General features: G+C 31.6%; 1 protein-coding gene across 1 annotated transcript; it reads right to left on the bottom strand.

Moving 5' to 3' along the window:
- Positions 1-3,587: 3,587 nt before the first annotated feature.
- LOC107785840 (WAT1-related protein At5g64700-like) lies at positions 3,588-10,464 on the bottom strand. The gene is made up of 7 exons (XM_016607228.2): positions 10,130-10,464; positions 9,670-9,732; positions 9,451-9,567; positions 5,773-6,019; positions 5,027-5,185; positions 4,476-4,627; positions 3,588-4,040 (listed from the first exon to the last, which is right to left on the bottom strand). Exons 1-7 carry the CDS (start codon positions 10,297-10,299, stop codon positions 3,848-3,850), a joined length of 1,101 nt encoding a protein of 366 aa, XP_016462714.1. The 5' UTR covers positions 10,300-10,464; the 3' UTR covers positions 3,588-3,847.
- Positions 10,465-14,280: the final 3,816 nt, after the last annotated feature.

The following is a 14,280-nucleotide window of genomic DNA, read 5'->3' on the forward strand; positions in this document are numbered from 1 at the left end:
AAGGTTAAACTGGTTAAAAACGGAAGGAAATCAAATCACATGATATTCTCCTAATTTAACTCAACGGACTAAAACGATCCCTCATTAATCTGTATTTGAAAGATACATAATAAAGATTATAGCTGAATAAAGAGAAATACATATGAATAATACAGTTGAGTAGAACTGTATACAGTTGAATACAACAAAATACAACTTAATTCATCTGAATAAAACACTTGAATACAACAAAATACAACTGAATACAGCTGAATAAAACTCTTGAATACATGTGAATATATAAATGAATGCTACTGAATACATTTGAATATAGCTGAAATATACATTCGAATACAACTGAATACAAATAGTAGATTTGGGCGATCTAGAGAGAGAAACAGCCTTATGGCTTCGCCGGCCGGCGGTCAGCCATTAATTTCGGCTGGTCAGGCCCCCTAACACATCTGAGATATATAAGTAGTTCACAACACTGGTAGAAGACCAAAAAAGGATTCTCTACCATTAATGGTGCCTATGTCCATCAACTTAGTTCACTTCTCCATACTTAGTTCACTTCTCCATACTATATACCAGCTATGGGCAAGTTTGTTGCAATAAACAAGGTGAGAAAAGGGCAATCAACAAAGGATATCTTCTTAAACAGGCGATCAAATCGGCCTTGCTGATCTTCCCATCGTGATCTGTATCAAACAAGGTGAAAAGTCCGTGGATCTGCGATGGTCAAGATAATGGAGTGATAATGGAGGAGAACTAGAGAATTTGGTGGGAGAAGAGGTATGAATCGTGGGTTGAGGGAGAAAGAGTAAAGTGTATGCAAAAAGAGAGAGAGAGCGTGGTTAGTCAATTTTACTGTGATTATGTGAGAGAAAAGACTAAAAAAGAGAGAGAAAAATATTATTTAGCATATATGGTGCCTTAAATATAGGATGTAACTATAATTAGATATTTGGCTATAAAGTATAAAAGGTATCTATAGGATGTAATATTTTAAAATGATATTTATTTAAAATAAATAGGGTACTAAGGTTTTCTATAGGGTGTAAAAATTCCTAAAAACTTTTAGCATTAAAGTTATTGTTGTAAGTTTAAAGAAGGCTATTTGTGTAGCATTAAATTATTTAGGTTAATTATTCAAGTTATTAGTGTTGTAAATTTAAAGAAGTATGTCTTGAATTTCAAATATAAAAAGTGAATTAAAATCAAGTGGACTTTCAGAACTTTTTATGCGATGACAACGATGTGCTCTAGCTCATCATATGAAGGAACTTGGCATTAAGTCACAAATTGTTTTTTTTTAAAAAACACCATTGATGGTTTTTGTGAAAGCTTGAAGATGACATAATGGGTTTGTTAGATTTGTTGTTGTTTTAATAAATTGATGATTGACGTTTGTTCTCTATGATATTTAGAATTTATATTTTAAATTTGAGCTTATTTCGAATAAATTTGGGTGTTGAATTGTGTGTTAGGTAATTAAAATTTGAAGAACAAGTTGTTTCTGAGGAAAAATATATTCACATGAGTTTTGAAATTCAGCCATATAAGCATGAACTTTAGCAATAAGTGCCTAATGTTCAAGAAAAAAAATATAGGATGTTTGGCATTGTCAAAGGCCAAACTTTAGGCAAAAATGTCAGAGGTTTAACCTTGCCAAGATCAAACTTCAGGCGAAAATGGTTAGTTTGCTGTCAAATTTCATACACGAATTAGTTTGCAACTTCGATCACGTATGGCTAAAGTTGTTTCAAAGTGGTTAAACATGTAAATTTTATACACTGCAATTATGGCTTAATTTTTATTTTTTTTTCCATTCAAACATAGCTTAAATGATGGTCCCAAAATTAGCTATCCATGCACGTGCCCATGCGGCTATGCTACTTGTATAGTGCAGTCCCAAAATTGGCATGCCTCACTACGGCATTGGCCATTGCACAGCTCGAGCTAGGGCCGTTCAAAATCGAATCGAACCGATAGCTTATTGGTTTATTGGTATTGGATTATCGGGATAATAAATGTAGATTTTATAATTAAAGGTTTAACGGTTTGGGGGTGGATTACGCAATCTTCTTATCGGGTAAACTGTTAATTAACCCATTAAAAATTTCTATATTTACAAATTTATCCCCATGTAAATGAAGTACTATTGAAACACTATGGTAGTTGACTCTACTCTCTAGCGATAAAGTCTACTTTGGTAGTTTTGCTGACATCATCAAGGCCTAAAAACAAGATCTTAGCCTCTTTCTGCCACAGACCAAGCGATGCAAGAACTCCGTAGAACCAATCGACCAAGAACATTCTTTTCAGATTGATTTTGATTGACTAAAAGCCCTAAAATACAGATTTAAGAAAAGAAATAAATTAAGGTGCTTGATGGATCGAATGATATAAGAACAAAAAGCGTATCGCAATCTCTCGATGGATTCAAGGGAGAACCTTTTCTCGAAACGGTAGACTTTATCGCTAGAGAGTAGAGTCAAGGTAGCCTTTCTATTTTTATTCTGCACACGTTTGGTATTGATTGTTCAAATATTTTCTATATGATTTAGCCGATAAACCGTCCGATAACCGCCCGATAATCATTAATTCGATACCAATCCACCAATTTCTTCTTGGGGTGACTCGAACTCACAACATTTTGGTTGGAAGTGGAGGATGCTCACAACCTCTTGGTAGAGAGGCTAGCGGATTACTACATTATAATCCGATAATCGATAAGTCGAACCGTTAAGCATAATTATCCGTCCGATAAGCACCTCTATGTATAAGTAAGTAAAAATTGCAAAAGCATAAATTTTTAAAAGATAATATGTTAGTATTACATAAAACTTTTGTATTCATTTTTATTTCGTTTTTTTAAAAGGGATATAAAATCGGTAGGTCAGTCGAAATTAATTATATTTGCTAGTCAAAAAATATATAAAATATGTCTATAATATGCGCATGAACACACTCTATATATATATATATTCGATAATCGATAAGCCGAACCGTTAAGCATAATTATCCGCCCGATAAACCCGATAAGCACCCCTAGCTCAGACCAATAACGAAAATACTTCATGAATTTTGCTTTGGAATGTCCCAATGCCTCACCTGTTGTTTCTTTTTTAATTCGTTTTTTTAAAAGGGATATAAAATTGGTAGGTCAGTCGAAATTAATTATATTTGCTAGTCAAAAAGTATATAAAATATGTCTATAATATGCGCATCAACACACTATATATATATATATGTATATATACATATATATACACATATATATACATATATATACATACACACACACACATATATATATATATGTATGCATGCTCTTATTTTTAACAGTGGCTAAATATATACATTTCTCTTTTTAAACATCATCATCACTGCCCAATGCCTCACCTTTGCCTTCAAAAAATTGATTTTCATTTTTATTTTATTTTTTGTGATTTTCCTTTTCTTTTATCTATCTCGAGTTCATGACCCAATGAAAAGAGAGAATATGTGATAAGTTTGAAGCTCACCACAAAAGTAAAAGATATAAGAAGAATAAAAGCTAATATATTAGCGTTATTGTTTTACATGCTAGCTCTTGATAAATATAGAAGTCAAAGGATGACTTTATTTTATGTTTCTTAAAAAAATGCCTAAACATACATTATTTCCAGATCTCGATGGACGTTGTTACATTTTCTTGATTTCATCACTCCTTTATTATTAGTCACATTAATAGCTAGCTCTCACAATAATTAGAAACTCAATGAGAAATTCTAAGTTAACCTTAAATATATAATTATATAGGATAAATTATTAGAATCAGTAACATGCATTTTTTTTTCGTTCTAAAATCCTGTATTAGTAATTAATCTGGAGAAGAAGCATGTTGGATTCTAGCATTTGGTATTGAGGATTGTTTCTCCACAATTTCTTCTTTGCTTGATCCATTCTCTGCTTGCTCAATATCTCCAGTGTTTGAAGCTGCAGTCTTATGTTCTCTTGATTTCCCCCATAGTACACTATATAGTCCACCAACCAGCAAAATCCCTCCTAAAATACTGCAAGCAAGGAAAAGAGTCAGGCCTGCATCGTGAGTGGGCGTGTCAAAAACATAATAATTAAGTCATTACAAATGTATACTCTCTAAGCTTAAATTTTTATATGAGACTGTCACATAGTTTAACATGGCAAATTTTTCTTCCATTGGCTCATTTTATGCAACTTGGTGATTAATATCAATACCAGAATAACAACGGGGTATTATCACTTTTAGCCCGCGCCAGAAATTATTTACTCGCGCCAGAAATTATTTATGTCTGGTAGCCAAAAAAGTATATAAAACTTGTATAATTTTTGTATATAACATACAGAATGTATATATATACAAAAAATATACAAATTTTATACATTTTTTCGGCTATTATTTTTACAGCGGCTATACAGTGTCATTTTTCTTAAATACAACATGAAAAGGGAATAATGAATAATATTACCTTCCCAAACTAATGATCTCTCCAAAAAGCACAGCAGAAGAAGCAATTGTAAAGATCAAGGCCAAGGGTGTAGTCATGGCCAAATAAACTGGTCCTTTCTTCTCAACAACCCATGCTTGTAAGTAAAATGTTACCCCAGTCACCACTATTCCCTGCCAAATTTATGAAAGTCAGCTAATTAAAAATATAAATTAAAGCTATACATGTTCTAATTCAGCTCACAAGTAAAAAAGGTTACAAACGACAGATCACTTTTTCACATATGTAAAGTGTTACAAGAAAATAGCAAATTATTTTAAAATTATTTTTAAATATATAGTATATGATTTTGATGTCACAAACCTCTTTTCTTATGACAATGAATCAATGTCTTGGAACATTCAATGGTTTGCACAATCATGGAATCAACTTTTTTCCTTTTCTTTTTAACTTTTGTAGTACTAATTGCTTTGTATCTTTAGTTTTCGTCCTTTCACTTTTAATAATCATTTAAAGTATGTATGTCTAATAAGCAAACATAAACGATAAAAATTAGGCAGAGTTTGACTTACACAATAGGCAACAGAGAGGAGTCTGACATTCCATCCAAGTCTCCACTCAGATGGATCCCTGGCTAGAGCTATTGCAAAAACAAATGCCTGAATTGTACTCATGAAGCATTGTAGAGTTGTACATAGTAGCTTTGAAGGGTAACTCTTGAGGATTCGGTTCTGCCAAAGATATATGACACGTTACAAGACATGTATTAAACAAATAGAAGGAATAGTCTAGGCTATATCCATTAACACAATTTGTAATAACAAGTACTCGTTCATAACAAATATAATATGATAATCTGAAAAATTCAGTAAATAACATGATAAGTTACATTGATGGTTTAAATTATTTTATCAAGAAAATAAATATATAGTCGTAAGTGAAAATAATGCATTGTGCGTATGTCCGGGGCGAATCTAGCGTGAAAGATTCATATTGGTTTACGTAAATCCATAGTAGCTTTTGTCAATATCTTGTACTAATAGGATATTTAGCGGTCAATCTTTCTTTGGTTTCAGCCCCCGATTACGTACACCAAAGCACACCAGTCAATACTATACTATAGCGCTTACACCTGTGAGTTGGCCTTGCAAGGCTCTCAAACGGTCTAACTTGTCGGAAACTTTTGTAATCGTTCCAACCGATCTGTCCAATATGGTTTTTCAGTCTCTCTCTTCTCTACTCGTCTAGTATCATACTCTTATTCAGATTATTATTTTCATTGAACTCTTATATATTAACTTGAAATCGTTGTAAGTACCTGCATAACAAGCCAGGTAGCCCATAATGCATTAGCAAGCAACATAAGAAAGACACCCTTGATCCATGCGTTGCCAGAAGCAGCACTGTTTTGTACTTCCCCCTTATAGCTGAATAGATGGTGATGTAGCAGAAGTTTCAAGGTTGGTCCCTTAAAGAAAGCAATGGTTAAAGCTCCTCCTGCACACAACACTATGCCCATAACCTTTGCAATCCCTGCCCTTGTCCTGATTTTCGCCGTTTCCATTCTGTATATGCAATTGCAAATTAAATATTGTACTACTATTGATATACAAATAATTATCAATTTGATAAACATATTGTGGATGGCCACTCCTTATTAGACGAACATAAGTGATTGAAAATCACATAATAATTAACATAAAAACTTTTGTTGTATAGATATCCTGTATCGAGGGTTAACGCGAACGGAGACGGAACCAAAATTTTAAGATTATGGGTTCCTACAACAATCTCAAGTTAAAATATATAATAACTGAACCAACGAAATGAATTCTAACCTAAATATTCAAATATTTATAATGAATTTTTAGTACAAATATAGGATCTACACAAATAGAAATTACTGAGTTTACGTTGAATTCATTGCATTAGATATGAGTCAATGACAATAAATTTTATTTACACTATTACTGTATTTTAACATGATTAGGTATGGAGCTTACTTTCCTCAAATAGAACAACGAAATAAGAGAAAAACCCAAAAGAGTACTAAATTCTCAGCATTGGGAAGTCAAACACTTCATCCTTCTATTTCCTTATCCATGACTGTTAAACTATTTCATTCATATCCATTCGATTAAATGAACCTACAGTCAATAAATTGGATGGGATGTGGTACAGATAACGTAATGAACAAGCCTTATGTACATACGATACATTTGTTTATCTATTTATCTATCTATGTGCCGACATATCTACTACTATAATTTATAAGCATTAGTTTGAATTTAAAATTTCACTTTTTAATAAATCTTCCAATATTACCTTAAAATTTGGAGTTTGAATACCAAAAGACCCCTTCACTTTCACTATGATTTTTTATTCGAATATTAAATATGTTCGAAAAATAAGTAAAGGTAGAGTTAAATATATATGTTTCGGAATCCATATTTTAAACTCAAAACTCACATCGACTTAATTTTAGATCCACTTTTAGTCTTTTACGTAGATATTTAAATTTATGGATGAGGCCTATTTTATCATCCACACAATTGAACTCCTTTCCCATTTCTTTTCAAACCTTTCTTTCCTTTTCTTTTCAATCAGCTATAGGCATCCCTAGTGTTCTTATTATTTGATTTTTTTTCCTTATATATTCCTAACATGTGCTGGTATATATAGGCTCTAGTTCATGCATCATTTTCCAAATGGCACGAAAGAACAACATTAATTATTGTAACGTACTCATCAATACGGACCTAACCCTACAAGGTCTGGTCGATCCATTTAAGTAAGTACTCCCTATGTTCCAGTTTATGTGAACTTATTTTTTTTTTGGTCCGTTCCAAAAAGAATGTTCCTTTTCTAAATTTGGAAACAGTTTAGCTTAAACTTCCAATTCTACCCTTAATGAGAAACATTTATAACCACACAAATACCTTGGACCCCTTTTTGATTTGTTTAGGACCACAAATTCTAAAAGTCTTCATTTTTTCTTAAACTCCGTACCCAGTCAAACAGGTTCACATAAATTGGAATGGAAGGAGTAGTACTTAAGTATTAGAAAAACGCATACAAATATTTAAAATTACAGATATTTCAACATGGACGAAATAGATAATTCTTGCACAAATATGAACCATAATACCTTTTCTATATTTATTTGTGAATTTAAATTTAATACACCAAGGGAGGGGAGGGGAGGATGAAATAGAAAGAGATGCTACGCTACTAATGGGATATGAACGTTCAACCTCAACTGTAGGAGGCAGAAAGCTCACTTGCTGATCTAGTTCCCAATCCCTTACCGTAGTACTTATCTTTTTATGAAATGATAACAATAACATATTCAGTATCATATTACGGGTTTGAGAAAGTACTTATCTTTTATGAAATGATAACAATAACATATTCAGTATCATATTACAAGTAGAGTTTGAGAACAATAGTGTATATGCATATCTTACTCCTGCCTTGTGAAGATAAAAAAGTTATTTATGATAAACCCTCGCGGCTAGATCAATTTTTTTCTCTTTCTGCCCTCTAGGCTAGCTCTTCTTGATTCCTTTTTGCAAATTCCTATCAACCCTCTCCTTAGGCAATTTTTCTTTTTTTAGTGCCCCCACCCTCTTCTCTCTTTAGCCTATTTTTGTAACTGAGTTTACTTTTTCTTGTCTAGTAAGCTAAAAAATCAAATGAACCCCCTTTACCTTATGTGCAGCTTTTAGTACAAGATTCCGAATCTATCTAATTAAAGAGAGAACATGGCAACAAAATTGAGTCCTACTAATAAGTATATTTGCCTTTCCTTTGAGTTGGTGCAGCTGAGTAAACTTTAAATATCTAAAATTCACTTGTCATGACATTTTACTTTATCAGACATTACTATTGAAGTTTTCAAATTGTACTAAGTTATCACGTCAGAAATTTTCATATCATACACAGTACACTTTGAACAATGCAATTATCTTTTTTTACTTTTGTCATTTCACTTTTAAGCATTATTCAATCAAGTTATTTTTTTCCATATAGGCAAGACAAGGCAGATAAATCTTGTTAAGTAGTAACATACTTTATTTTGACATAGATAATTCATAGCATGTTATACAGCTTAAGTCTATCAAAATTATGCAATATGTTAAGGATTTATCTCTCAAGGGCTAAACTCAAATGAGGCAGAATTTTGGAGATGAGTTTAATGAAGTCAAATTAGTTAATTAATTTTAGTCAAATGTTGGCTGCGATTGAATGGGCAAAATTTCACAAAAACTTTAGATGAGGGTCTTTTTCTTGAGTCCACCATATTGATAAAGTTTTGGGCTATCAGAAGGCAAATCAGTAAAGCTCTTCAACAAGATTTATACTAAGTATTGCAGTCCAGATTTAGAGAATGTTTGGGAGTTTTTCGTATTAACTTTTCGTTTTTAATGATGAAAAATATAATAAGCAAAAAAAAAAAAGAAAAGGAAAAACAGTTACTAGAGCTTGTTGTGTCTTTTTGACCCAAAAAACTTCCCATATTTCATATTGATTAGCATAAAATATCAACTATTACTAATCCTAATTAACAGTCTCTTTCTGCAAAGTATATTCTTGAAACCACACGATACTCAGGCCTAACTTTATGCACTTTGATGAAAAGGATATGATGCTTCAAGGACACCTGAGGCTTCTTTTTTTTTTCCATATTAATAAATGCACATTCCACACAATGGCAAAGTTATTGACCGGATAATTATATTATATAGTTAGATAATTTTTTTTTGTAAGTATATATACTATAAATATCTTAAATTTCCCTGATTTTTTCGCGTGTTTATTTTTTTATATTTTGACTATTTTGTTGAAGAAAGTTTTGGCTCCACCACCGATTCCACAGACAACGAGGATGATGAAGAAGAAATGGAGCATGAATTTTACATTTAAAAAACCAAAAGAAGACTAGAAGAGTGCATATATAAGCTTACTGATATAGTGTAATACTTCAAACACATACCTGAGTAAAACTGCAAGGATAAAAGTAGTAACTGGAAGGCTGTTAGTAGTAGCAGCAGCCAAAGTTGCAGAAGTATATTTAAGTGCCACTCCATATATATTCAAGCTCAATGAAACCCTGAAAATCAAACTCGGTAAGGCACGAATTCCATCATACATAAAAACTCCTAAAATTCAGATTCACAATATCATATTGCAAAAAAGTTAATTAGTAACTTACCCACATAGAGAGAGCATAAAAATCTTGAGGCAGATCAAGAAGGAGATTGGTGGTGCAGTTTTCCTACAAACAGAAAACAATAGGTCAATTAGACCTAAAAACTTAAGCTGATAACACTTTTATTTAATTAATTTATGCCTCTTAACTGTGGACTTGATTCCATTTTCTTTTTATTATTATAGGTATGGTGGTAAGACTTGATTCGATGCTCTTTTCTTGCTCTAGTATCATGTAAACTGTGTAATAATCTAATTTAAAAGCTTAATAGTAAATAAACGCGTTCTTTCTCTGACACCTTAAATTTTCATATGGGATGGTCTCATATTACAACAAATACTTAAATCATTCAAAATAAAAATGAAAAGGGTTTATTGAGATTATATATTATATATATTGGAGATAAGTGCGAGCTTCATATATTACTATAATAACCTAATTAACAGCAGCACTATATACTTACCGTTCAAGGAACAAGGCGATTGGAGCTAAGAAGACAGTAGCAGCAGCTTGTCTATAGAAGACAAAAACAAAAGGATTCATACCAACATCAAACGCAACTTTTGAAAGCAAGAACATGCCAGTATAGATGGCTTGTATAAATAAAATTGCTCCATATATTTTTCTATCCATTTTCTTTCTTCTTTTGAATGGTTTTCGCTACTCCCTTTAATTTGTTGAGAAAAAAGAAAAGGGTAAACTCTGGTTATCTATTTTATTTGAAGCTCTCAATCAATTCAAAAACTACGAAAGATTGGGAGGAAGAGTTGGGGTTTATATAATGGTGAGGTGATTGAAAGCAAAAACTACGTGACTCTAATTGTTGACGTGTGTGAGGTTATTTTGAAAATGATATATAAGTTGCTTTACAATTGGACCATGAGGGACCAGCAATAAAGTCTCTAAAGTTATATGACTATTTGGGGATGCTTCTCTTTTTTTCTTCTTTTTATCATAGGTTAATTTTTTATTTGCTAATGTTCTATAGTGAATAGAAAATTAGTATTACTTAATTAGCAAACACTAAACACCTTTTTAGCGGGGCTTTTTAGGATCATGGATCTATCAATAGTTATTTAATCTTTGTAAAGATTATTGACAGAATGATCCTTTTCCTAATTATAATTTGTTGTTTAACTTTTACCTTCAGATTGTCTCCTTAATTCTCTCTTATTATTTATATATATTTATATAAGTTCAGTTCTAACTTCCTTTGCCTTAAAGAAACCTGAAATAAAAACATTTCTTGGCAGGGAGCATTTTACTCTCTGTAGAGACTTATTTGATGCGGATTTAAATTAGTTAGTCGGCTAGTTGACTGTGAATAATTGGTTTTAGGCAAAGGCAGCTAGAATGAGTTTAAGTTTTATATGCTGCACTTTGCCTGCAATAATAGTAGACATTATTCGAAAATCTAGAAAATATAGTGAAAAAATCTGCTGTAAAAGGTTAATTGTATTAATGGTGTAAAAAATACATTGTCTATGTATGTTATGTAACTTAAATCAGAATAGAATATATCTATACTAAATTAAGGCTGAACGGATATATAGGTATATTTATCAGACATATTTCACATAATTTGGACAAGATGTCATACTAGTTGAACTCTAGACTTGGTCATAAGTATGACAACCTCGATGACTTAAACAAAAACTTCATGAGTTAGATGCCAAAACTTGTGATCCTGGTTACGACATGTAGTTGGTAAAAATTATGAACTTTTTAATTCTTTTTTTCTTCGTCATTTTGAAAGAGTTCCATTGATTTGAATACTTTAACACTTGATCTCTTCAAAAGTAAAGATTAGATTTGGATTTTTCACTGCTCATGCATGCAGGTGTAACATGCCACGCACAATCGAACAAGATTATCATTTACTCGATTGGACTTGGTTTTTTAAATTATTACTTTACTTCTACTCGAACTATACCAATTTAAAGATGCTTGCTTTTGGTTAATTGGATTCTAAGGCAAAATTATTTTATTAGTAAAAATTTAAGCAGTAACTACTTTAACAGATATTTTATAGATTACTGATTATACTCAATCTAATAAAGTGAAGATCAAAATGCTTGATTCTCCTTTCCTTTTGTGCTTACCTCCTTTCGACAAGCAATTGCACAAATAATTGGTTCCTTTTGATTTAAATTACTAAAATATTTATAGAATAATCACAGAGAGAGGTCAATCAAGAATTTCTCGAAAGAAGCTCCATGAGTTTTCATTTCGATAAAATATTCTGTGAGAGGAATTTCCTTTAAAATGGAAATCGTCTATCTTATCTACCTTAGGCAAAATTTAATTACGAGTCCACACTGGGAATAACTAGAGATAATTATTTAAGAAATTTTCATTTATATTCCTTGAGTTTAGGACAAGAACTCTTATATAATATATTGTGTGCATGTGTTTGCATGTAAAGAAACGTACCAAATTTTACGTTAGACTAATTTTCTGCCGTAAACTAAACCTTTTCCTAATGGGTTTTCTATAATTTTTAGTATAACTAATTGGTTTTTGGATAGTCATAGATTCTTCTATTATAAAACGAGAATTAATAACATTAGATTCATTGATCTTAGGATTTTTCCAATTTGTTAATGGAGAATTATAGGTCACAAACGAGGTCCATAAACTAATTAATTAATACAACAATGTTTTAAGGAATATTAGCAACGCGATACATAGAAAGGCTAATCAATATCTTAATAAGGCATTTAGTAGCATGATTATGATAGTCGATCACTATTAGTAAATGCAATCAACGTGAGAAGTCATCCGATATAATATGATAATTATTTTTTACTTAACTAGATCGATCCCTAGAAATTATATTTAAAAAAGCAAATAATTTGACAAGGTTTTTAATTAATTAGACCTTTTTAAAATTTCAAGAAGATACTTGTTTCTTTTATCTTATGTTTAGTGATGTTAGGTTGATGTCCTACTTCAATTTTGTTTCTCAAAAATTAATTCTATAAAATCTCTCTCTCTCGCTCAAAAATAAAGTTTGCATTGTGGTTAAGCCAAATAGCGACCTACTATAAAGCCACTAGGTAATTTAGGACAATATTGAGTAATAACATTTAATTTAAATTGAAAGATACGATTATTTTTTGAATTTAAATGAAAAGATAGTAAATAAGATTCTTTTGAATCTGAATAGAAATAAAGTGAATATTTTTGTAAAGAAATAGCCTACTGACCTATATCTTAACTAATAAATTTTAAAAAAGATTAAACTAAAAGATTAAAATAACATCCCTATCTAAACTAATTATAAAGATAAAGAAGAAAGTATAATCAACACATACTACTGAATGGAAAAAAAAAGTGAATATTTTTCTAAAAATACAGCATGTTGCCCTATCATAACTAATAAGTTCATAAAGAAAAGAATACCCTAACTTAACCAATAATAAAAACAAAAAACTGAGATTATAACTCCTAATATATATATATATATATATATATATATATATATATATATATATATATATATATATATATATATATATATATATAAGAATAAAGTTTGTATTGTAGTTAAGCCAATGGATACCATTATTCCAACGGATAGACCCTTATTTGATCTAAAGATATAGATTGTACATGCTATTATATATTGTCGCGATCCAAAACTCACTTTAGGTCGTGCTGGCACTCAATGTTGCTGTTAGGCAAGCCAACGATGAACTACCAATTTAATTATTCATTTTTATTATTTTTGAAATCATGAATCTTATTAGAGAAAAATCATAGCATTAAAAATATTAGATACGTACAATTTAAATAAAATATAAAGTAAAAGTGTGTCAATGTAAAGCAAACCATAAACAAATTTTAGAACATCCCAAAACGCGGTGTCACAAGTGCATGGGCATCTACTAGGAAGTACAATAACAATACAACATCTATCTGGAATACAAGATAGACAGGATAAAGTAAATAACTACGATGGAAACTCTTGGTGCTGTGAATCGTAGCACGGAATGCAGCTCACCATAAAGTCCCCTCAGCAGCTGCGCCTACACGCTCAAATGACCACCAAACGAACCTGTCACATCTTGCACATTTAGTGCAGAAGTGCAGCATGAGTACGTAAATCAACGCGTACCCAGTAAGTATCAAGCGTAACCCTGAAGAGGTAGGGATGAGGGGTCGACAGTAAATCAGATATAATAAAGTAGATAAGTATGAAACATAGTAAGCAATGAGTACAGATATAGGCAAATAATACGGTCTATCGTTGAACAATGAACCCAAAGTCCTCAATTATCAGACACATCCTCAAATAGAATGCCTAATGGTTAATACCAAATTAACAGTCACATCTCAAGTCAGGAAACTCGTGTGTACATGGACTCCTTATCAAGTATTTCGCACGATTCTGTCGAGGTGGGCGACCCGATCCCATAAGAGTATTTCATAGAACTGCCAAGGCGAACGGACCATTCCCATAAGAGTGTATTACAATATCCTGCCGAGGCAAACGACTTGATCACATAAGAGTGTATTACAATAATCATGCTGAGGCGAACGACCCGATCCCATAAGAGTGTATGACAATGTCCTGCCGAGGCAATCGGCCCGATCCCATTAGAATAAGAA

Source organism: Nicotiana tabacum, chromosome 11 (genome assembly GCF_000715075.1).
Source record: "Nicotiana tabacum cultivar K326 chromosome 11, ASM71507v2, whole genome shotgun sequence".
NCBI lineage: Eukaryota > Viridiplantae > Streptophyta > Magnoliopsida > Solanales > Solanaceae > Nicotiana > Nicotiana tabacum.